The sequence below is a fragment of the Anomalospiza imberbis genome, chromosome 13 (genome assembly GCF_031753505.1).
Source record: "Anomalospiza imberbis isolate Cuckoo-Finch-1a 21T00152 chromosome 13, ASM3175350v1, whole genome shotgun sequence".
NCBI lineage: Eukaryota > Metazoa > Chordata > Aves > Passeriformes > Viduidae > Anomalospiza > Anomalospiza imberbis.
In genome coordinates this window covers 16,693,730-16,719,384 of record NC_089693.1, presented here as the reverse complement: position 1 = coordinate 16,719,384, position 25,655 = coordinate 16,693,730, and the positions used below count along the sequence as shown (strand labels likewise).

At 39.9% G+C, this 25,655-nt stretch overlaps 1 protein-coding gene across 4 annotated transcripts in view; it reads right to left on the bottom strand.

Moving 5' to 3' along the window:
* TLN2 (talin 2) overlaps positions 1–25,655 on the bottom strand; it is a 142,731-nt gene that overhangs the window by 60,739 nt on the left and 56,337 nt on the right. For 3 of the 4 annotated variants that reach the window (XM_068204210.1, XM_068204208.1, XM_068204209.1), the window contains 17 exons: positions 24,329–24,426; positions 23,551–23,680; positions 22,153–22,305; positions 21,180–21,322; positions 19,381–19,508; positions 14,209–14,272; positions 11,948–12,052; positions 11,442–11,597; positions 10,424–10,525; positions 7,593–7,669; positions 5,810–5,990; positions 3,784–3,897; positions 3,038–3,146; positions 2,157–2,365; positions 1,916–2,014; positions 688–855; positions 284–578 (listed from right to left, as the gene is read on the bottom strand). In XM_068204210.1, the coding sequence (XP_068060311.1) occupies positions 284–578; positions 688–855; positions 1,916–2,014; positions 2,157–2,365; positions 3,038–3,146; positions 3,784–3,897; positions 5,810–5,990; positions 7,593–7,669; positions 10,424–10,525; positions 11,442–11,597; positions 11,948–12,052; positions 14,209–14,272; positions 19,381–19,508; positions 21,180–21,322; positions 22,153–22,305; positions 23,551–23,680; positions 24,329–24,426 (2,331 nt within the window). Of the gene's footprint in view, positions 1–283; positions 579–687; positions 856–1,915; positions 2,015–2,156; positions 2,366–3,037; positions 3,147–3,783; positions 3,898–5,809; positions 5,991–7,592; positions 7,670–10,423; positions 10,526–11,441; positions 11,598–11,947; positions 12,053–14,208; positions 14,273–19,380; positions 19,509–21,179; positions 21,323–22,152; positions 22,306–23,303; positions 23,392–23,550; positions 23,681–24,328; positions 24,427–25,655 lie in introns of those variants that run through there. The other variant, XM_068204211.1, reaches the window with a different exon arrangement.

Below are 25,655 nucleotides of genomic sequence, written 5' to 3'. Positions count from 1 at the left end.
AGGTGAGAAATTGCTATACAATACTATGAAGTGAAGCAGTGGCAGAAAACAGACAATTATTACAGTGTTCCCTTAGCATGGTATTGATTGTTTTCACTGTATATTTACTCCATCTAGCACGCATCTATGTGCACATTGCTGTTTTATATTATGGGCTGGATCACTACCCATGACAACAGCACTAGCTTAGAAGCAGAAAACAGAGAAGAAGAATTTTTATTTTCTTGACTTGAAAGGTGCACGTGTGAACCGTGGCAAGCTACTGCTCCTGGAAGGAACTTACCAGCATCCCCCATGGAACTGAAGATGCTCTCGGTGACACACATGATGGTGTCTGTGGCCTGGTCATAGCGTCCGATGGGCTCTCCCCTGCTGGCGAACTGGCGCACGTGCTGCAGGAGGTCATTGAGGGCCTGGCTGACCACGCTGGCAGCCGCGCTCACCTGCTTCAGTAACTCGCTGTCATCCGTGGCAGCCTGGCAGGCCCGCACGCAGTTCTCCACCGAGCGGTCCACCAGCTTCCCTGCCTCAATCAGCTGCTCCTGACACACTGGGGAGCTGATGGTGGGACTCACCACCTGCATGGGGAGAGCACCCAGAGCACTCAGAAAAGGCTTTTTTCACAGTCCATTCCCAAGGCCATTTGGAACACGACGCTCTGCCCCTTCACAAACACCACTGCCTCACCTTAGCACAAGCCACAAGCTGAGAAGTAGAGAGTGCACACTGGGTAGCAGCAGCAATGACCCTGTTCTGCAGCACCGTGTCCTCAGCCACCTGTGCTACATTCTTGGCCTTCAGCACCAACATGGCAGCAGCGTTGGCAACAGCTTTGGCCAAACTCATCAGAACATCCTGGTAAAGTAAAGGAAAACTCAGTCTGTGACATTAAAACACACTCAGGTGTTAATTCCTGCAGCCACTTAAATTAAAATAATTTCTTCCCATTTCCCCACTTAAAATCCCATCCATATACTTCAGTTTTTTAGTAGGATGGAATCTCCCTAATGCCTCTACTGTTAAAATGACCTGGCTTTCCAGTAAAGAAAATACTTCCAATACACTTATTTATAATTTCAACTTCACAGCACGCAGAAAATCTTGCATTTGAAAAACCAAACCCACTACTTTTTCTTTTGCTTTTAGATATGATAAACCATACCTTTCCTTACCCACTTTCTCCAAGACTCCATAACACAGATAAGAATGCTTAAATTCTTTCTCTTAGCCAAGAGAGGTAATACATATATTCAACTAGGAATACAAATGAGAACTCTGATGAAGTTCACAGATTCACTGCTGGATGAAGTGATAAAAATGGCCTGTAAGTTGTATTAGCAGACACCTTGCCCACAGTGCACTCCAGAGGTCTATCTGCTGCTGAACAGTACCTTCCCTTGGTTCTGGTGCAAACATGTCCTTGGCATTCAGTGAAAAAATCTACACGTGTTTTTTACAGAGGATTTAAGAGCACTGGTCTTAAACTGTTAGCAGCAAACACTGGTAAATCATAAGGCATTATGATTTTGTAATTGCTGCTACTATTCATCTTGAAGAAATTTCGTTTGCAATACAATATTTTTTTTCTACTAAGATTTTATTAACTTCTACATGTTTACATGTACACATACAGACACAGCAAACACTTACATAAACCCCATTATATTTAATGAGAAGAAATAGAGGGCAAAAAGCTCTCCATGAAGCATCTGTATGATGCACAGAACAAAGTAGGGGTTCCTATGAAATTAGCATTCTGTGATTGTGTAATTAAAATCAACTTCAAAATGGATTCAATTAGCATAGAGAAACTCCAGCATTTTCTAACCCCACTTTGAGCAGCCTGGTTTTATGCAGGGACCTCCTTATTACAAAACTGCACAGTTCTAACAGTGACAAGGAACCCCCTCATTACCTGGAACCTTTCATCTGTTTCATTCTCTCCAATTTGTCTCAGTAGCTCCCCACTGGCTTGTCCAATGCTTCCAGCTGCAGTCAGAACTGTCTGGCGAGGCTGGGAAGAGGTAGCAGTGAAATGCATTAATTCAAAGAAAATGAGCTTTACTTGTATTTTGTATTTCCTCAGGGAACTTGTGCATTAGTGTGCAAGCAATATGGCCAAAAAGAGGGAACCTGAGAAGATTTTCGTTACTCACCTCTCCTGAAGTAGGTTGCACAGCCTTCAGCAAGTCTGAGACAGCACTGGCCAAGGTTCGAGCAGCTTTCAGGAGGTCTTCTCCACTTCCAACTTCATCATCCATGAGAGCAGCAAGCAGTTTTACACCTTTGGACATCTCAGTGAGGTTGGAGGAGATGGTTGTAATTGCACATCCCACAGCAGTGTAATCAGTGTCAACTGGGTCCCCTGCAGAGCAAATGTTTTTCAATGATCAGAATGCTTTAGTGGCTAAAAGGGAAACAGCAGCAGCTACAACAAGCTACACTCTGGTGAGAGATAAAAGAGACTTTTGAAGACAGCCAAGCAATGCCTACTAAGTAACATGTCACTTAAAAAAATTTGATTGCTATAAACTTTCTGATTTCTACATTTCTTCTGCAATAATCCATTCTCTAATAGAACATTTCTTCATTCAATGCAATTTGCTGAGAAGTCCACAGTTTCAGCCTCCTTCAAAACTAAAAGAACCTAAGGCAATACAGTCGTGTCCCCTTTAAGCCACTTGCAGCTGCCTCAACCTGTAATTTGCTGAAGAAAAACCCACAGTCAATAAAAATATAATCTCTCCTTAACAACTCCCAGATCAATGATGCTTTCTTGTAGTAACCTTGCAAATACTCTGTTGGATAAGCAAGCTAGATTTTATATTCACTGACTGTTACACCTTTAGAGAAACTGAAGAAAGAAAAATTGTGTTGGGAGGGACTCCAAGTTTGTTCCACACATCAATGCACTTAGCTATTGGCGTGCTTTAAAGAAAATTTTCTGCAGCTTCCCCATGCTCAGTTCATATGTGACTTGATTTAGATTGACATATAGTTAGGAGACTGCAAGGAAATCCTTCCCATTGAAATTTACCTGCTGTAAGGTTAACAACAGATGCAGTTCCTGCAGTGATTGCATCAACCTGAGAGTGTATTTCGTGTTTTGATTCATCAACCTTGTTCTGAACCCAAACTCTTGATGCCTGAAGAGCAATAAAGGAAAGAAGAATTAGGGACTGCAGTGAGGTTCTCTAAGGCAAGATACTAGGTACATATCCCATTCCTTTGTGAACTTTTAAAAGGGAAACAGAAGACAAGCAGCAGGCCCTTAAAGTGAAATATGAATGCGAGCATTTTCTTCTGTTGATTCATTCATTACAGATTTGCTCTCACATTTCAACAGCTGCCCTTTTAAGGTAAATGCCATAATAAAGGCTAAACACTCTTGACTGACAGTCCCCCATAAGCAATAACCCTCTGGCTCCGTTCTCCTGCCCTAATCTAGATCATGAACAACAGAATCATATTTTGTTCTTATTTTCCCTGTCTCTGAGAGGCACTAAGTCCCACCATTAATACTGCCCATAGTTTGTGTTTAACTGTACATATGCCACATAACAGTAGCATTACAGGCAGGTTTATGCAAGGAAGTCTGGTCTCAGGAGACTGATTAGAGTGAGCTGGACCACTGTACATGAATTCCTTAAAGAGAGCACAAAATTTTTACTCCATCTTAAAAGCGTTAGCGATATCACTTTAGATCTGGGGACAATGACTAAACTGGTCTGTAAACAACCCAAAGCCCTGAGGCTCATTTCTGTGTGGATCAGAAGAACTCACCATGTCGTGCCCCAGAGGCGGCAGGTTATCCACTTCACTGAGGTCGGCCTGCGCCTGCTGAACCGCGTGCATGCTGGTGTTGATGGTCCCCATCAGGGCCTGCTGAGCTGAGGTCTGCAAGGCAGAGCAAGGCAATGGCTGCGCTGTGCTCCAGAGGGCACTTCAAGCACAAACCACACGTGCATGAAGAGACCCTGAGTGACAGCAGTCCAGCAACCACACCGGGCCATTTCAGAGAGCTGCCTTTTCCCTGGCACAGTGGAGAAAGCAAAGCCCTCAAACTCTTCTCACAGTCTTGATTCTGCTCATACCATTTTACACTGTGTGCTACTTTCACATACATATAAAGTGCTCAGCTTTCTCAGCTCAAACAATGGCCAACAGACACACACAAACCCACTGAGCTGTCTTACTGATCTGCATTCGAGCAACATGAAAACTCAGTTTGCTTCTAGATCATTACTGATTTCCTGGGACAGCCTCCCAAAGCAATCAAGGATGATTCTAAAACTAAATTGTCATCAATATGCATAAGCTAACAGAAAACTGAAGGGATTTTTGCCACAGACACCGAATACAGAGCAGGATGCTGTCTGTATTGGGTGTCTGTGGCAAAAGTTTTAGCTGCAGGGGTGGCCTCTGGGAGAATTAGCCAGAGGCTGCCCATGCTGGGCACAGCTGGTTCTAGACAGCTCCAACAGACCCAGCAGAGGACACAGCCGAGTGCAGCAGCCAAACTGCTGGCACTTCTGGGAAAACATTGATGACAAAGGGCAAAACCTTGGTGAGAAAGGGCAGTGAGGGCAAAAAGGAGTTTGAGAAACAACATTGCAAATGCCAGTGGCTGACAGGGATGTGGAGAGCATGCTCAGGACAGCGGAGCTGAGTTTCCTTAGCCTGTGGGAGAGAGCCAAGTGCAGCAGGTATTTCTCTGCAGTCTGTGCAGAGGGCTGAGTGGAGCAGACAGCCCATATCTGCCCTGCAGACCCCAGAGGACCCCACACTGCAGCAGGTGGATATCCCTGAAAGGAACTGCAGCCCATGGAGAGCCTGTGCTGGAGCAGGGCCTTGCCAGGAAGGAGCCCAGTGCAGGAGCAGCTTCTCCTGAAGGGAACTGCAGGTCATGGGGGACCCCCACTGGAGCCAGCTTATCCTGAATGACTGCAGCCCACAGGAAGGACATGCTGGAGCTGGGGAAAAGTGTGAGGAGCAAGGAGAAGCAGAGAGGGACTGTTACAAGTTGAGCACTTGTGAGCAAGGAGTACAACAGTCAGAAACGAAGGAGTGAAATTGAGTCTGAGTAAAAAAAGGGGGTGGTGAGAAGAATTTTTAGTTTTCATCTGTTTCTCACCAGCCAACTGTATTTTAATTGACAGTAAATTAAATTCATTTTCTTCAAGCTGACTCTGTTTTGCCCATGAACATAATTGATGATCTCCCTGTCTTTATCTTGACTATACTGATATAAAGCTTTTTTAAATCTTATATATCTTCCATACACACTTCTTTAGTTGAGAAGAAGGAGTGCCTGCTGGGCAGGCATCTGGCAAACAGCCAAGGTCAATTCATTACATGGACTATACTTCTAGTAATATGTCATGATTTTAAGCACTGATTATATTCTCTAAATGCTGTTTAGGGTTTGTGAAAGTCTTTCAATTTAAATGCAAAAAAGCACTATCAGCTTTACGCCTGCTAAAAATTTCTGAGTTGGTGGGCTAGTGATAAGCTAAAAGTAAGCCTTATCCTTCAAATTGCTTACTTTTGCCAGTCTTTAAACCTTTTTCCCTTTGAGTACTAGTTTTAACTACTTAGAAATAAAGGCTGGAAGAGCCTGCTTTAAAGAAAATGAGGAAATAAATCAAAAAGTGACATGCTAAATATTTAAGGGATACTCATAAGTTGTGTTTGGTAGAACAGTCAGGACACTGCAGCCAGGATTCCTGGTCTGAGAAAGGCGTATAACACTCTGTTTCTGACTACTTGCTGCACAGACAGGTTTCACACACAAAACAAGGTTTCTCACCAGAGGGGGCATATGTCCTCTGTGCATCTGGCCAGTGGTGACCTGCTGCTGAGGAGAAGGCATGATGCCAACGTTGAAAGTCTCGGGGCCGCTGGAGCCTGAGCGCATCACAGCCGGCAGGGCCACGGAGCCGTGCTCCACCTTCCCGGTCCGGTTAAACTGCTGCTGCAGGATGGTGGGTCTGGCAAAACGCAGCCAACACACAATTAGTCAGCTCCTGCAAATGGAGTTCTGTCAGCTGTGCTTCCTCTAGGATTTAAATTGCATTTCACAACGTTTGGAGAAGCTGGAAAACTATAGTTTTTCTATCTAACCATTTTCTAACATACTGGAAAAAAGATAATCTGGGGCTTCTGGCAGATCAGTTATTAATAGCACTAATGAGAAGAAACAAAGGAAAGATGGCAATGTGCAGTTTTGTTAAACATGATACAATAGCTTTACCCCTTTTAGACACAGGGCAGACAGAACCAGAACAAGATTTATGGCATAATGATGGCTTTGTTTCAGTTGTATCACAGGCTGATCAATACAAAATAGAAGCATGAACCTTGTGGAGGTCTTTTGCAAGTACTCCCTAGAACTGGGATAAAAACTTAATTCTTCCCCCTTTACACAAACAAGCACACATAGTACTTGCAAATAATCTGGCAGTCCCCCAGATACTGGACTGGAGAATAATAAATAAAGTTACTGCCATCCACAGTCCTGAACTGCCTTGCCAGATATACTGCTCATATTTAAACATGATTCAACCTTTAATAGCTAGAAGCGTTGACAGGAATTCAGGCTGTAACAACAACACTCTGCTGAGGGAAAAAAGGTGATTTCAATTATGAAAGAATCTTGTATTTATCTACTACAAGTTTTGGGCTTCTCTGCACAGCACTTAACTAACAGTATATTCTGGAAGTGATTTGGAAAGGGCCATGTCAAAATAAAGCACATCTGAACATGTGTGATCCATCAAAAGACAAAATTTCCCATAAGGCCACATGAAATACCTAACAAATCTATCTCATATAAACTGTAGGCTTAACAATAAATCAAATGGACTTTTCACATACACACTGCTGACACTGCCACCCTCAAGAGCTCCAAGAAAATACCTGAGTGGCTCATTACAGCTTATAATGTCAAAATCTCTTCTTATTGTCTCACTGCACAGAAAGATTTGACATTCCTTTTCAAGAGTGTGGCCAGCTCTACTGTTCTGTGTTTCCCTATATTCAGTTACTCTCCCATCAAAACCATAACCTGACCTACTTGTACCAAACCCTTTCCTCTATCCACACCACACATCTGATAGGTTTGGCTGGTGAAATAAGCCAGCTCTGCTCATAACACAGAGTACAACTAAACTGACAGGTGTCAAATCTACTGGAAACCATGGAACTAGCAGACACAAGCAACTAAAACCTTGTAAATCATACATGAAGATGAAAAAAATACTACAACTTTTCAGCTCTGCTTCATTATCCTCCCTCTCTGCACCAGCATTTTACTGAATTACAGCCCGAGTGCCTTTGTTCAAGAGTCAAGTTGATGGTGCCATTGCTGGTTGCCCTAGCCAACAGTTTTGTGACAAATATCTGCACTTCAATCCTTGAATGAAGCTAGGAGCCTGCTGAATTGCCTGGGGACAGTACTTCCTTCTATTGAAATACTCTGTAGAAAACCATTCTTTAACAGTAATAACTGTACTATTTCATTAGAAAAAGCTGGCACAGCTAAATGTGGCACACTTAAAAACAGACCATTTCCTCCTGTTGCATGCACTCACTTCTTAGGTGAAACAGATTCTTCCAACATGGTTGATTCCTCATCACCTTCAAGCCCAAATCTATCTTTACTTTGTTTCTGGAGGAGGGGAAAAGAAGATAAGTTAAACAATGTGTGTTGCTTCTTGCTTTCTCTCCACCATTTCCTTGCCATTTATCACAAATGTAAACAAATGACCTGCAGAGCCTTGTCTGGTGCTGAACACCCTGCTGTTGGGCAGTGAGTGACAATACAACCTCCCCAGAGAAGAGGTACTCCTCAGCATTTATCAGCCCAGGTTCTAAACCCTGGCAGATGAAGCATGTAAAGGAAAAACTGCTGGTGCCTTTTGGAACAAAGGTATAAGGAAAGTGCTGAAGTGTTACTGTATGGTGCTACCTACTGATGCCTTAAGATTTTAGCCTTTATATTTTTCAAATCCTGTACTGCAATAGTGCACAACTCTAAACTCCATATAAAGTGTTAGTTACCTGTCTTCACATTTTGGTCAGACAAAACCATCCCTCTAGGCCTGGGATCCAAGGACACCCTGCAGCCTTGTATAAACAAAAGTGAACTGCTGGGGGGAGCAAACTGGGGGAATACGACTTCATCTCCTGAAGCTGTAATTGAAGGATCAACCCCTGATATGTAAATGGAACAAACTTATATCTGTCTGAAAACTCGTGACCATCATCCATTTTGGGTGTAGCCCCCTGGGGAGGCTCCGTCTGCCCTTAATATAGCTGAAGGTCCTTCATCAAATATATCCACTTTTATTATTTTAACTTTGTCTGGCCTCTGTTTCTAGCCCAAAAAAGGCATCACCACCAGTAGGAAATACATACCCACAAGTAAAGACAATAAATTGAATACTGTCTCCAAGCCATTTTATCATAGGTACTTTAAAGTTCAGGACAGCCTGACTTCAGGCTGAAGACTGAGGCAGGGATTTTTTAGTGCTAAGAGAGATTTGTAAATATACCTAAGGGCAGTAAGTCTAAACCACTAGAAACAACAGGAAACTACAAATCACAGAAACAGTGCCTTATAAAAAGAGTCTATTTCTACTTGTTGCCTCGTGCAGAGAAACTGTCTGCTTTCCCTCTTGCTACATGGTTTGTAGTCTGAGTCCATATAGATGAATATAAATAGAGAAGTATCCACTGTGACCTTCCATTCAAGAGGAACTCCTCATGCACATCTGTCTGAAGACACAACTCTGGAGAAAGAAGTTCTTACTATTAGAGTTTGATTTCATGCATGAACTGAAACTCCCTATTTCTAGTCATGATTGTGCTTTACTTCTGTAATAATGAGAAGTAAAAAAATGGATTGTTTTTAATTTAGATATATGCTACTCAAGTTCTGGGTATTGTGTCAGCTGATTAATGCCCTATCACTAAAATTGCAGGACATGAGGGGTTGGGTGGAGTGGGGAGGAACACTATACTAGTAACGCTTGAGCAGAAAAAATGTACCTATCAATGCACACTGGAGAAAATGAGTTGGGCCAGTCCAAAACACAGCAAGAATTAACAATATGCAACTGAAAGCAACAAACCCCACTTTGATGCATCCATCACAGAGATTATGTGGGCTCACAACTATGAACTGCAGCTTCTCATATGAATCATGGGTGTTTAGAATTTAACTGGTTCATAATTCATTAACTTCAAACTGGCTGTGTCAGCAGATGGTAGAGAAAAAAATGCAAACAACTGGGAGCTGGGAGTGGAAATTTGCACATTTGTATTCTATCAAGACAGAAGGCTGCTTTGATTTGGCACTAGACAAAAATGCTACTTTTGAATCAAGTTTTGAAGCACCTACAGAAACCTGCAATTTATTTGATGTTTATTAAACCTGAGCCTGACAGCCTCAGAGAAAAAGGCATGTGATGAATTCTGTGTGATGAATTCTGGCAATCCTCCTCAACCTTTTATTACATAACCCATAATGTTACACCCTACACTGCTCACACAAACAAAGGCAATAAATTCTTCCGGGCTACTTAACTTTGTGATTTCTTGCTACTAAAATCTATTACAGTAAAGAATGATGTAGTTTGAATGTCAATGAAGTAAAATTTTGACAAGAATGAATCAGTGCTGTTTGGAACACCTCACTTTTCTATATAACATGTTTAGAATGGGAGCATTCAGCTCCATGTTTGTTGGCAAACTTGCAATTTTTTGCTGTTGCACTTGCTTGCTTGGGAATATTTTGAATACTGGAAATTCGTATCAGCCCTTCCTCTCTCCTGCCAGGCACATTCTATAAAAACAAGTTCCAAGGCAGTCTGACCTCTTCACAAACACTGATTTTATCCCCCTCTGCACAACTGAGGTCTAGTTCTTTGCTTTACTAATCACAGTGGTTTTAAAGCAATGTACTGTTGGGGCTTTTGGTTTGTTTTTCTGGACAAAAACCTTCTCAGCTTTGCTACATTATATACAAGAGCACCTGGACAACTATTGTGCAGTCCTGGCTGTAGTTTTAAATACTGCTTCTAGGGTAATTTCTTCCCATCTGATTCATCACTATAGTTTAAAAATCCATAACTGAAGCTTTGGACTCTTCCCTGGATATACACTCACAGCCACCAGGTCACCTTCTGGACAGAAAAACAAAGCCCAGGAGTGCTTTACTGAGCCTGACACACGCTAGGGATGTAATAAATAGCCTTGATTTTTCCAGAAGCAGTGCCTTACTTGCAGGTAAAAATATATAACATCAAAACAGAAGATACAGCACTGACTCCATGAGAGAAAACTCATGGAGTTTGCACATATCTGAATTTTTGCATTGTTTTTTTTTTTTTTGCTACATGCCAAGATGTTAATACTGTACCTTCTTTAGGATGATATCAATGTAACCTGCAATTAATTGAGAGATCTGTTCTCCTTCAGTGGTCTGTACCGAGTAATAGCTTTCCTGATATTCACCAAAATCCTGAAGAAAAAGGGGAAAAAAACTCAAAACTTATTTGAAAGTGCAAAGTAAGTAAATGAAGAAACAGTACCAAATATGAGTGAGAAAATTCAAATTCTGAAATTGTACAGACATTTTATTACATCCAACAGTAAGTTAAACTCCAAGATTCTAAACCTGTAAGTTCTAGAGGAGAGAAGATTCAAAGTCTGTATGCGAGACTGAGAAAAGAGAGAAAAATGCATTTTATTTCAGTTTATTCACAGATGTTTCATAAATTGAAATGCCCAAGAGATAATTCATCTAACTTTATCAGATTCAGTCAGCTGAGGATGAGGAAATTTTTTTTTAGAATTTAATCCTAGAGCACAGTCATCCGTGCAACTGGAAATTAGATGCACATGTATCAAGTAAATGTAATTTTCTAGCTTCTGCCTCTTGTTCCATCACTTCAAACAACCTTTTCATATACAAACTGTATGTTGCAGTGGTCTCCTATTGACCAAATAATTAGCAAAATATCACATTCATGAAACTTCTCTAAATTCGTAATTATCAAACACATGAATGAGCCAGCTGACTTTGTTTATGTTTGTATCTTGCAAGTCACAAAGTACATTATGAGTGACAAGCATCAGAACTATTTACACAAGTGTGAATGATAATACTTTCTTAACTGGTTCATTAGTTAGGCACAAACCAGATTTAAACAGTGGTTTGTTGAAAGATTTAAACAGGACTTCTGAGGAACTGGCCTGTCCTGAAGCACCAAACTACAGATTGAACCTGAACTACAATATGTGCCAATTTATTACTTGAGGATTCAGCGACTCTGTAAGGCTAGAAAATTAGAGATAGAACAAGTTAAAGTACAGAAGCTGCTCTAAGTCTCCTTGCCACATAAATCCCTTGTCCTCTGAATACACAGAAAGATTACCAGAGTGAAGCTTTTAGGTGAGGCAGCCCAGCGTTTCACAGTTGTCAGTGGCCATTCCTGCAACACCTCCTTGGTCTTCTCATCCACACGCATCACTGAGTCTTTGGTGACCCCCAGCAAACGAGGAACCAGCTTGTTCTTGCCTTTCATTTTTTCCTGTAACAAGTGTGGAAGATTGTTTTCCATTCAAATGTAGCTGTCCACAGGACAAAGGAAAAGCAAGATAGAATATACCGACAAAGGGAAGAACCTGGCATGCAGACAGTGACAATTTAAAACTCCAGGCTTAGTTTGTCTGTTTACAAACAATGATTTTCAAGCAATGCATTAAGAAGCTCTGGTCTTCAGTGCATCTTTACTATTCAGTTCAAAAGACAACCCCTCTTCTCACTCCTCCAGGAAACTGAAATATCTTAGAGGTCGAGGCAGCAAACCTTAGCTTAGAGAGGCACCTGAGATAATCCATAACCAAGGACACAGGATGGTCACAGCAAGAGCTACGTTACCTTAACAAGGAAAAAGGACACCCCGTAGGTGCGCAGGGAGCGCGCCAGCTTCACGTACTTCACTTTGGCTTCTATTTCTGTCATCTCACCACAGTTTTTGTGCTCCTGTAAGAGAGTTCATTATCAATCAGAACCAAAACTTTCTAGAAACAAACAAAAAAAGGGCACAGCTTTTATCTATTTCAGGATGCTTAGTTCATAATCATTACAATTAGAATATATGAAAAAAATAATAGGTAGAAATGTTAGCAAAACTATCATATAATGCCTCACATGAGAGAAAATAACTAACTTGGGCTAATAGAACACTCCTCTTTGACCATCAACTATTCAATCTGTGCCTCAGACCATGCACATTAAATCCCTTCTGGCATATTTAAAATTCTACATATTCCTGCTATTTGACACCATTAGGTTTCATACAATTAATGCCTCAGCTTTTAAGAGTTGTTTAAGTGTACCAGCACCCTTTTTTTCTTTTTTTTTCTTCCCAGAAACAGATTATTTATTCCTGCTTTGTGCCCAAAACTTCTGATTAACGACAGCCTCACACTTTGTACTGGACCATTTCTCATGTCTTGTAGGTACTTCCAATGGGCCTTTATCGCCAGCTGCAGCCTTATCCAGAATTTTTTTCCATCACATGAAAATAATTCTACAGCTGAGGAACAAACAATGATTTTTCTGAATATTTCATCCTGAAATACTCAACTAAGTGTGTCTTGTAACTCAGTCTCTACTTATTATTTAAACAATTTGGTCATTAGTAGATGGATGATTACGTGTAAGTAATGACAGGTACCTATCTTATGTATTTAAATTTCAGCCCAACATCTGCTCTCCTATCCAGACCACTGTGCTGAAGACCTCATCCAAATGTCACTATTTAAGTCCTGTTTGTGGGATTCTCTATCCCACCCCATCTTCCTGCTCACGTGCTTCTCAACTGCTGGTTGCCACCTCTTCCATGCTGATTGGTGGCAGCAGGGGGAGCACCAGGAACATGGGAAATGCCTTCTTATTCCACTTGTGCCCACCTCAACAGTGTGGGAGCTTCCAAGGGAGAGCAACTTCCAAAGGAGGAGCAACTGCAACTCCAAAAACCTCTTGCATCCCAAGAACACAGGCTGCTCCCATCTGTCAACTTCAGCAGAGAACACAACCAAGACCCCAAAAGAACAAGGAGCACAAATGCTGCACCTGCCAAGCTCCAGAACTTCGTGGCTTGGGAAACAGCTGAGGTTTTTTCAAAAAGACAGCTCACATATTCTACCTGGTTGATTCTTTGCCCAGATCAGTGCCCTCACTGATGAGCTTCTGGTCCATGCACTAAGGCACATAATGATTGAAATTACTCATAGGTCATATCTGACATGGGCAAAAACACCATGCTATGAAAAGCATGGCTGCAATACTCAAAAGTGAATGAATCTGGTTTTTGCTTAAACTGCAATGTCACTGCACATTGACTTAAAGGTGCACAGAAAAGTGTCAGACAGACTCATCTACAAGGAAGTACTGAAAACTCAAGGTAGAACAGACTCACTAAGTTATAGGATTCTTCAGTTGGGAGTGTAGCAGACAAAAGAAAGGATGTGACCCGTTCCTGCTCTTGAACTTGTCTCCCTAGCTGAGATCACAGATCTCTGGTGTGTCCTTCCAGAAGCCCTGAGACTTCATCTCACCTGTTGACCTCGGAATTTTCCAATTTCCACTGTATTGCCAAATTTGTATTTCAGTGGGCAGAGTTACCGGGTGCATCTGAAGCACTCAGACTCTGAGACCACTTCTAACAATATCAGTACATGTTCCCATTTATACTTAACTGCTCCAGTCTTTTACAAAGGGGTGACTGCCACACACACCACTGAATTCAAGCATGAACAAGCAGAATTGAGGGTCATGTTTGAATGAGGCATGAAATTTAAACTGGCTTTCCTAAACATGTGTCTGTTTTAATACAAATATGCATCTTTATATTTCAATGCAACTGACAAAAATAACCTAAAAATACTTAATTTTCACTCTCTCCATTTAACAAAGCACATTGGATAATCATCAGTAAAGAAAAATGATCAGGACAATAAATCTGCTGAAGAAATAAAATAAAAGCTGTCAAATACTTGCTATATAGTTCAAAGTTCTGATAGCTATATAGTTCAAAGTTCTTTGTATACATACAAAGTATGTACACCTGGGAATCTCAGATTTTTCTTATAAAGATAGTGAAACTATAGTAGTTTTTTTAGCCTCACAATTACCTGAAATATTCTCTTTTCAGCCCCTCTTTGTTTGGTATATTCTTTAGGCAGGAATTCTTTCAGGCTAAGGAAAAAAAAACCAAAAACATTACAAAGTTAAAGGTTCCTTCTTGAGGAGAGACGCTTTCCATACATCTTTACTGGCACCAGGTCCCCCAGACTCCCTAATGTGGGTGTTAAATATCTCCACAACAAAATAAAACGAAGGAGAGTAAGAGGTTACTTTACTTGAGTTGCTGCCCCATGTAGTACCTTTTAATGTTTTGAAAATTCATCAAAAATAAACAATAGCCGGGACACTTTCCAATCTTAAATTGTAGGATGTCTCTCAGCAGCTCAGAGGGTTTCATATCTAAATGTAACGACAGTTTGTGTAATCTGGGAGAAGGGGACATGGAGGCTCGAGCCAGCTCTGAGCTCAGACACCACGGGAACTTCACAGCAGCACTTTGATTTACTGATGTGTGGGACCAAGTTCTTTCTCTGTGTCATCCAAGAAGTGTTAGAACACTAACACTGCACTGAAGAACTAGACACTAATTTAAGTGGACACTTAACACCACTTTGTTGTCTCAAAGTGAAAAAGAAGCAGTTGTAATTCCTGCAGCACTCAGGTTCTAAGGCTCTCAGAACATGGATTAAATTAAACAAGTTCAGCTTCCATGACAGAGTTCAGTCAGAAGGAATTCTTCAACACCTCATCTGCCCCTCCTTGCTGTACAATAAAACAACCCTTTATCTCAGCCAGATTTCACCCTAACCTGAGGGCATATCAGCATCATGCTTTAACAAATAACTGTTCTGGACTGTACCTTCCCATCTGGAATATTCTACACTGATGAAACCATGTCATATATTCAGCAGGTCATTTTCCACCTGAAAAAACTTGCACAGTTTAAATAATTAGTCTCTAAGGATTCCCCCTGCTTTGGACTATTAAGACTCAAAGTATGACTGGACATTGTCATCCTTATTCTTATTTATTCAGTAAACAAGCAATAGACTACCTACTAGGATACAAAGTTAGACTTCTGAGAAGGATGGATTGTTTTAAACAAGATTGGCAAAAAATTGCTCAATTGTTCTGTGGGAGTTGCTTTGTTTTTATATCTTGAGAGTGTTTTTGTTGGGTTTTTTGTTTATATTACTGTGCACTTTTTTTGTTTGTGTTTTTAAACACAAAAGACTGCCATTGCAGACAATCAAAAATAGCTCAAAAAATACTACATTTGGATTTTGTGCTTCAAAAATATTACTCAGTACTGAGATCATACATTTTGTCTTTTCCATAAAGCTCTAGCATTATAAAACAAAGTAAGAACAACCGTCCTTGCTAATCTTTCTTCTGATGTTCTCATACATCTCACGTATCCATGAGAAAGAAATCTCTTCTTGGGGACTTATTTGCAAAGACACATCATGGGGTAGGGAAGGCTGAAGAGTCAAATTAAAACTGTAGATAAGGACTGAATACAGCTTGTCATCATAAAAAGCTTATGTACCTATTGGAATAGTGTATCTATCTATATTGGTGTATCTATTATGAAACAACTGGTGATTTTATACAGAATTTCACAGGTTCAAAGCAGTTTAGTTAAATTCAATTCCAAGGCAAATTAAGAAAACAACAAACCCAAACCTGAATTAAACAAAGTTTCATTCTGGAAATTGATTTACATAAACAAAAAAATTATAGCTATCAATGCACTTTAAATTATCATCTTGTATTAGCTAATTTTCTCAGCTATCTGTATGCAGATAAACTATCAAAACTGTTACATTTTTAAGCTTGTCTACTTTATTTTTAATTAATACAGCACTTAAAAAAAATTGCTAAGCAAACATTACTTGGAGCTTCATAAACAGCAAGGGTTAAGAAAACAACTTTGTGCTTTGTCCACTAAGCACAATTGTAATACCCCTGCACATGTGGGTGGCAGTTGGATTGGAAGTTTTTTCCTTCTATCACCTTCCACTATTTTTAAATCAAGAGGCAAGTGATCACCTCATCTGACAGGGTGAAATGCCAGTCTTGAATAGACTGAAATGATTTTAACTCTACCTATAATCCAGATATTTTCTTTACAGACACAGTTTCACTTTATTTTGCAGCTTTTTAATGGAGCTAGCAAAAACAATGGAAATATCTTCTCATTTAACCTTCTTTAGTCCCTTAAATTACACATATTAGAAAGTGTACATTGAACTCAGTAAAAAAAAACAGCCAATAGCAAGCAGGGTTGATTTAACTTGGTTTACACTGAGTTTCATCTCCCAGTTCCTTAAAAAGTTACATAAGTGCCAACACTTTGATTGTTTCTCATTAGCACCAAGGTGCTCTCAAAAAATACAGCTTAATTCAGCAAACCAGGTTAGATTCAAGAACTGAGCTCAGCATCAAGCTCACTTATCATTTGCAGCTTATCTGTTTGCCAGTGTGCTTGCAAAGAAGTGGAAGTGTGCAGTTTGAGGTGCTCCTTTCCTATCTGCAGATGAGCACTGCAAGCTCTTGATCAGATATGCTCTCAGTAAATTCAGCCCCAGGGTTCCCTCTGTATGTGCCATGCCAAACTAGACCTGTACCACAAAGGGCATGAAGAAGGACTACTTTTAAATTGATAGATTAATGCTTTCACAATTTACTTTGGCATGAGCTTCAAGGGAATTCCAACAAGCAATACCAATGTCTTAGCAAGATGCAGGCAAAAATCTTCATCTGTGCCAAGAATATTTTAGCAATGACAAAAAAGGATACAAAAGGTCTCTCTACACAAACATATCGTAGACAGGCAAACTAAACTAAGCTGTTTCCAAACAGTATAATGAAATACTAGTGCTATTCTGTCCTGTGATGGTTTTGTATGAGCTGACAGATTCTCCTTAAGGGAACCTGTAGCATCTTAAGGTTTCAGTGAGTGACTGGATACCTCTCAAAAGTATTTCACATATTGAGCTACAGCATACAGTGTATATTAAACAAAACTGCTTTCTTACTTGAAAAGCATCAGTGTTTATGCACCAAACAGTAGAAAATAGTTGGATGAAACTTTTAAAAAGCTCACTCTTTTGCAATGGAATAAAAAAAATGAAGTTTTTTTTCTGAAAGGATAAGAGATGCATCTTCAGAAAAAAATAATGATCATTTAACTACACTATTTCTCTATATTGTTCATAGTGAGCCAGGATCACTTGGTTCGCTTAGACTCACAAAACAAAAGCATGAGGTTTCACAACAAGGCTGTCATGATGGCTATGTAAAATAAAGGTATCACCACTAAATCATAAACATGTGCACTTCCAATTAGGAGACAATGACCAGGGACTTACAGTTCTGGAGCAGGTTCATCTACAGAGGAGAAAACTGAATTACCTCCAAATGAAAAATGCTTAATTTTATGAAACTGATTAAACACCAGGACAGAGAGCAATTACACTTGGTTACCTGCCAAGTTTGGTTCAAATACAATCAAAGCCCTAAATGAAAATATAACAAGAGCAGAGAAAAATGTCCTACAGAATATAAGAAGGTTCTGAATTTTGGAATTCTGGTTCAAAATCATTTCCACTGGAGTAACATTATTTTTCTAACAGATTGTTCAGTTACTAATACCTTTCATCTCTATTAGGATTAAAAAAAGATATGCATGCTATATGAGTGATGGCTGTTTCATGATGGGCTCCAAACTATCCAGCCCTGCATACAAAGTAGAAGTGCCATCCAGCCAGCAGCTTCAGTACACCATAAAACACACTCACTACATGGGGCTTAAAAAAAGGAAGAGAAAAACTTTCCACTGAAAAAACCCAGCAGTGCATTAGAAAAGCCTAAAAAATTTAAGCAACTGAATGCTGTTCAGCAGTTTGCAAAAGCCACTGGTTAAGCTTGTGGGAAATTGCTGCTTTAAAAATTAAAAGCAACTATTTCTGGGAACATCTAACTCTTGAAATCATTACCATGACACAACACTATCTTATCATGACGTAATATCCCAACGATTTGCTGCAGGAATACCCTTCAGTGAGTGGAGTGAGAAGGGAAGAATAAGCAGACAATGGACAAATCCCAGAGAAAGATTGTTGTGTAACTGGTCACAGTTCTAGGAAATAAAAACCAGGGGTACACTGAAGCTGTTGCACTGGGCCTCTGGAATTCTTAGACATCAGTAGTTCTAATAGGAAAGATCTGTGGGTCAATCAGGAGCAGTCAGACAGTAAAAAGAAAATCTGGTTATTAATTGGAACTGAAATATATTTATTTGCATAACTGAACTGCTACTTCAGGAACAGACTTCAGAAGTGAAGTGTTTCAAACAACCAGAGCTGCAGCACTGCACATTCCACAGCAAGACACCACCTCCAAGTGATTCCCTGAGATACCATAAACCCCGGAGTGGCTCACAAAGGAAGCCTGAGGCAGCACTGAGCACTCTGCCAGTGGAACAGGACAGAAACCAAATATGCACCCATTGTTGTGTGCCTCCAATTAAGGTATTTATGAGCCTCATATGTAGGCAAGGCTTCATGGACTGGGCAGTAAATAGCTCTCTTTCACCTTCCTACATTGCTTTCCTCAGACTTCAGCCCTTGATTAATTCTACTGCAGGTAAACCAATCAAAAAATCCCAATTCAGTAGAAAAATGGGACATCTAAATGCCCTTAACTTGCCCTCCTGATAGCAGTAAATTAGGTATCACAATAAGGATTAAAGGATGTGCCACTTGTAAGCAGGACTTCTGTCCATGCCTGAAACAAAGAGCACAGGTCTAGAATTCCATTCATACAACACCATGAGAGGATGAATCTGACCAAGTGATTAATGCCACTAAAAGTTTGGAAAATTTAATTTCTACACACAGGAGTATTCACTTTATTCAAATGACAAAACTTCTTTCCACCCTTGTACTTTCCTGGTACCAAGTGTGTAGTTAACTGGCACCCTGGGAGGAGCTAGTGCCCTTATTAGTGCTGTGTAATAAGCCACTGCCAAAGGTCCCCTCATCAGCTGAGGCTGCTGATTTGTGCAATAAAGCTCCTTTCACTGGGAGATTTGCTATTGAAAACACACTGAATCTGATTACCTCTGCTTGGGGTAATAAAATGTGTTTAATCTGTGACAACTCAACATTAGTTACACTTGAGGTCACCCAAATTTAGAAGTTAGAAGTGTTTACTCTAAAAATCCAGGTTTATGTTTGTGTTCTACATGAGGTCCAAACTGGATCTGTGCTTGAAAGCCTCCAAATTCACAAGCCTTCTCAAAGGAGACAGGATGGGAGCCATTCAGAATGTCATCACGAGCCTAGAGGAGACAAACAAAGATGTGTCAGAGATACCTGGGCAACCAATCCATCTCAAATTCCTTGAAAGCTTGAATACAGCCAGCAATACATCCTTTTCCTTCTGAAAGTCTTTATTATTCCATTCTGGATGTGTATGTGTCTAATAAAACAAAGGGCTAGATTTTTTCATTGTGAGTACCTATGGAGAGTTATTGAAGCTATGATTGTATCAGCTTTGATCAAAAAGAGAATTTGACAGCCATTTCCTGATGCATGTGTAAATAAAATACAACCTGCACATACACTTCTGTGTATGTACACACATATGTACAGATGCATGTGTGTGCAAATACACACACGGACAAGCTTTCATCCCACTGCCTCATACAGGGGGGGAAAAGAGCTCCATAATTAGTAGGTAAAAACAAAATCACTGTTACAGATACAGCAACAGGGACAGGCATGCAACATTTTTCTTCCTTCTGTGCAAATCTGGTGGTCATTGACAGATTTTATAGGTTTGGCAGTAGAAGGGTCACCTACCCATAGACAAAGCAATGGCAAAGCATTATCAACACATACTGTCATACCAGCCTGAATGAAATATTTTAGTGGCAGAACAGCTCAGTGTGATAGTCTTCTAAAATACTTCAAAAAGGTACTGCTGTTTTACAAGTAAGAGAACAGCCTTACCTTTTGCCTCAGATTTTTAAAATGTAATTTATAGCAATATCAAGTATAACAACAGCCCATTCCATTAAACTTTCAATTTTTTTTCCTTTAAAAAAACCTCAAAACTTTAACAAAGAGTTTAAAGCCTACTTTTTTTTTTCAGACTGAATTGCAGGCAACTGCAATGGCACTTTCAGCTAAATATTATCTTCTGCATAAAGCTCCTCTGACAGTTTAGGAAACCTGTCTAGATGGATTCCTACTGTGTTACATGACATGGTCCCTTTTGATGGAAAGCCTGCCTGCCTTGCGTGCTGTTTGATTGAAGATTGGAAAGGCGTGCAGAAGAAGCTCTCACACTGATCAGGCAGAAGAGAAAAAGACATGAGAAACAGAAAGCTGTTCACAAGACGGAGAGGAGAGGAGAGGAGAGGAGAGGAGAGGAGAGGAGAGGAGAGGAGAGGAGAGGAGAGGAGAGGAGAGGAGAGGAGAGGAGAGGAGAGGAGAGGAGAGGAGAGGAGAGGAGAGGAGAGGAGAGGAGAGGAGAGGAGAGGAGAGGAGAGGAGAGGAGAGGAGAGGAGAGGAGAGGAGAGGAGAGGAGAGGAGAGGAGAGGAGAGGAGAGGAGAGGAGAGGAGAGGAGAGGAGAGGAGAGGAGAGGAGAGGAGAGAAGAGAAAAGAGAAGAGAAGAGAAGAGAAGAGAAGAGAAGAGAAGAGAAGAGAAGAGAAGAGAAGAGAAGAGAGACTAAAAAGAGCAATTTGGGACTGAAGGCATGTACCAATTTTAAGGAAGCAGGATGTGAAAGCCAGTGGATTTTTGGCTCAGTGTTCATCACTGGGTTCAAAGTATTTGATTAAAAAAACCAGCAAAGTACCATCATGTGTTTTTGGAGGGCTAGACAAAAGAGCAAAACTAAAGCACATCCAGAACTGGAATTCTAGAAGATGGAGTATTTGAGCAACAAATTTTTTCTAATTAACCTACATGGGTTTCCTCAGACAAGGTAGACTAGTACTGTACCTGAACATAAAGCAAATTAAGCTGAACAGGATCTCTTGAATCTACATTCTGGTCTGAATAAAAGAACTTCCGTCTCAGGAGCAGTGTTTCGCTTTCATCCACTCCTTGCTCTCTGAAGGTCCGGCTGTGATCCAGCCAATTCACTGCAACAGAGCCACAGACATGCACACTGTTAAATCCACACTGCTGCCAGTGGTAAGAGCCCTTGTGAAACTCACGGGAGAATTGCCTTTTCCACTCTGGGGAAAACTCCACAAGAAATGTTACTGTCATTTCTGGGGCTAGTCATCAGTGCTGAAGGTTTGCTACAAATGAGAACTGAAAAGCAGACTGCTGAGAAACAAGGCTACACTGGAGCATAATATTGATGAAACAACTATAGTAATGTTTTACCAGTAAATTTAGATCTTCGAAGATTCACAATAAAATAAGTTCACCACATTTTAGCTCTAAACCAAATGATTCTGTTTACCTTTCTTATCCCTGAACACAATTTTAAAACATCATCCTACCACTTACAGTTAACCTTAGTGTCTCACAGAAAAAACAGTTATCATGACTTAGCACACAAAACAAATCAAATCCTCTCTTAGTTCTTTGGCAAACTTCACTTACAGTTAAAACTTATATCTTCAAACACAAAAGTACCTTTTGATGGCTTTCAGTAGGCATCATTTATTAAATATCCAACTTCAATGAAGGGACAAAAACAACCCTTCACACTGAAGTTGGAATGCCCCTACCAAACACATACCAAAATGCACTTCAAAACACCTGCTAACTCTCAAAGGCATTAACTTATCCACTCATTTCATTTAAAAAAAGATCAACTGCAGACAGCACTACATAAAAAAGGCATGCAAAATACAGCCAGGAACCAACTGAAACACAATGAATGGCCACTGCTTGGCTTCTTTGCATTATACTGTGGAAAGATATGAATAAAAAAATTACCCTGGAACACATTACTCACAATCATCATCCGTGTGAAGCTTGGCCTTCAGTTTTTCCATTTTTCTTTCATCACGTAACAGTGTCCTGTCTTTCTTAAGTGTTCCTGTACTCTCCTCTTTCTTCTCTTCGATGCTCTCCTGGATTAATGAATATTCCTCATAATTTGTTATTCCTGGAATTATAAATAAATCCAATATCTGACCTCATCTTTCCAATACATGATTTCTTTGTCATATGCTGCATTTGCCACTTTCAGAAAGGTATTAAGTGTAGGGTATTTTTTTTTCTGCTGCCTACCAAGAGAAGCTGCCAGTTTAAAAACACGATGGAATGCAAAATAACAGTAAATTTCAAAATGGAGACAGGCAATAGTAAATTTCTATTCATGGATGCCTACAATTGCTTCCTGAGGACTAAGTAATTTCAGCTTACCCATGATGTAAAAGAAATGTGGCAGAGCCAACTGAGGAACAGAAAGCATGTGAAATCTGTGATTTTTTTGTTTAAAGTGTTATGACTCAACTCTTGCTGTGAATTTTACATGAAACTGAATCAAAAATCAGTTCAAAATATTTAGCATATATGCTAAGTTGTTCCCATTTCTTTGTTCTGTTTGGGAAAGCATGTTTATATTACACCAGACAGCAAATTAGATGCTCACCTATGAATGTCATGACCACATTCATGACAGTAAGTGAAACTAATTTTTGAGGTAAATTAGTAGCAAATTAGAATCCAACATATAAAACCTCAAAACTGAAATAGGTGATCACTTTCCAAGTAAAATATAAATCAAATTAAGGCCACTTGAACTCTAAATGAGATTTAAGCACTGTTTTAAGACTTAATCAATCCATGTTGGATGCATACTTGTAGAGCATGTATTAAATACAAATTTGTTTTAAAAAATGTCTATTTAGCTAAGTGTTGAGACAGACTACAAGCAATATGACACATTTTTGACCAGCTGCTCTGGATGGCTTCTGTATGTAAAATGATACAATTTTGTGATCAACTCTTAATCATAACAACTCTAAGTCCTAAGCTTGGGAACATTTCAAAGTCAGCATTGTTCCTCTTTTAGCCAATTAACACCAAGCATAAATTAAGTTCTAAACCTCTGCCTCATAGCAGGAAAGAGTACGTAAATGTACAATAAAAAAATGGTACCTGTACTGTTGGATGACTTTGTGCCTTCAACTGCTAAGTCCTGAAGTCTAAGGATACAGCTGACTCTCTACAGACTTTGATAAAACCCGGACAACAAGTTTCAAGAAAGTGTTTGGTAAGTAGTAACTTAAAACAAATTTAAATTTTTCACATGCATTCCAGTTTCTAGCCACATAACATCCTAATAATCGAAATTTAAATATGACAGAAAAGCAAATTCTTAAGCATGTGGGTCCCAAAACCTTACCTATCCTGCTGCAAATGGTAACCAGCAATTCACCCACTGTTTTAGAATCGTCCACCATGACTGTTTTCACTGAACCATCCAACATACGTATTTTCTGAGGTCTCTGTTTCTTTTTGTACTCCAATATATCCTAGGAAGTAAACACAACTGTTTCTAAATGCTTTTGGAAGCCACCACAAGCCAAGCCACTACCTTAGATGCCTAAAACAGGATTCCTTTTCCGCCCTCCAGGCTGGATTTTTCCTTTGTTACAGTATAGACAAATGTACTCATTTCATAAACTTGAGCAGTGGCTGCTTTTAGATCTGCCAATGTCAATTTTCAAGGATTATCCTAAGTGGCAAGACCTGGTCAGGGCAGAATAGACCAAAGTGCCTTTGTGCTGTGAAATCTAGTCCAGCATTTCAAAAAGACTGCAACGCTGTGGTTGCAGCAAGCTGGCCAGAACATGAGCCAGTATGACCTCACCACCTCCAGTATACAAGAAACTAACTCTAACACAAGGTCACGTCAAATATAAAGTATATAACCAAAGTTATTTTTCAACTTTCTGTTAATCATTCTGTGAAGACACTACTGACCACAGTAGCTCACAGGCACAAGCTGAGTGCAGGAAAAAACTGATATCTGAGGCACAGCAAGGAAGAGGACTAGGTCAAGCTCAGGAACAGACCCGAGACCCTCCCAGCCCTCCACATGCTAAACATTCCTCTTGCTATTTAGGAAGCAAGTTTTCTAAGAACATGATGATGAAGGAAGCAACAGACTTGCACCATACCCCATTTCTCAGCATGTAGTAATCCAGTGTCCTTCCAGCCTCCAGCCATATACCTTTTCGAGGATCGTCATCTGACAAGAACAACCCATAGTCAGAGGCTGTGGGACAGAAGAGACAGAGACACATTGAAAAATATCAAACCTAATAAAGCCAACATGGTTTTATTCAGGGCTATTCAGATTCAGGGTTAAGCCTACATTACACTTACCTTCCATTCTTAATAAACTTGGATAGAATATTTTCCTGTGCTTCAGGAAAAATTTAGTTTAGCAGCAGATAGCAGGGTACATTAGAGTTTATAGAAGACTTGAAAAAAAGCTTCACTATGCCATCACATCTTCACATGTCACATCTACTGTGTATTATATTTGTAACTACTTTTTTTTGAGACAACCTATTTTAAATGCTCACAGGTCCTCTTTTGGAATTGACTAACCAAAAATACAAGCAAAGTTTGGCCTTAACCACAGTGTACTATTTCAAGTAGCAGTTCTATTTTCAAAACACAGATTTCTTTCAACCCTCCACAAAATGAGTTTATTATAAACTTGGGAAGCTTTCGGGTAGATGATTCAGGTTTAGGTATTTAAAAATATACAATACAAGGCTTCTAGAATTATATCCATAGCAAACACAGCAAAAACTTGTATCTTTTGAAGGCTAAACAATGCAAATTGATTCTTTCAGAAGTAAATGATAAAATTTTCACGGCCACACAAAACCAAACCCAGGCTTAGGTTTCAAAGACTAAACTCCAGATACACAAAATGAAGCACCATGACTGTTAGTTGAAGGCCTATCCATATGCATGAAGAACCAACACAGATTGTACTTCACAAACAACAAATAACCATTCAGCATGCGAGGCTGCTCTGTTTGCTGTTCTGCAGGTTAAGCTAATGCCCCTTCTCATGGCCAGCAGGGCAGAGTCTGCTACAGCAGCTCTGGGCCCTTACCTTGTTTACTTTCAGCCATGTGTGGCCCTTTGGCCAGAAAGGCAGGTAAAAATACCTACAATTTTCAGATATTATTTCATCCTTAAATGCCATGTATAGCAATAATTTACATTTAACAGCATTTACCCTAAACACACGATTACTTATGCAATTATATAAAAGATCTTAAACATAATTGATAGAAGTACAACTGACTTACAGACAGCCAATTTAAAAGGAAGAACCCTTCCACAAACAACTAAGAAAGATGAAAAACTTTTCCTGCTGACCTTAATTAAAAACTCCCCTGAAAGGTCAGGTGATCTGTACATATAGGGATATTTATGATACAGATTCAATACAGAATCATTTCTGTAAGATTTTAGAATTTG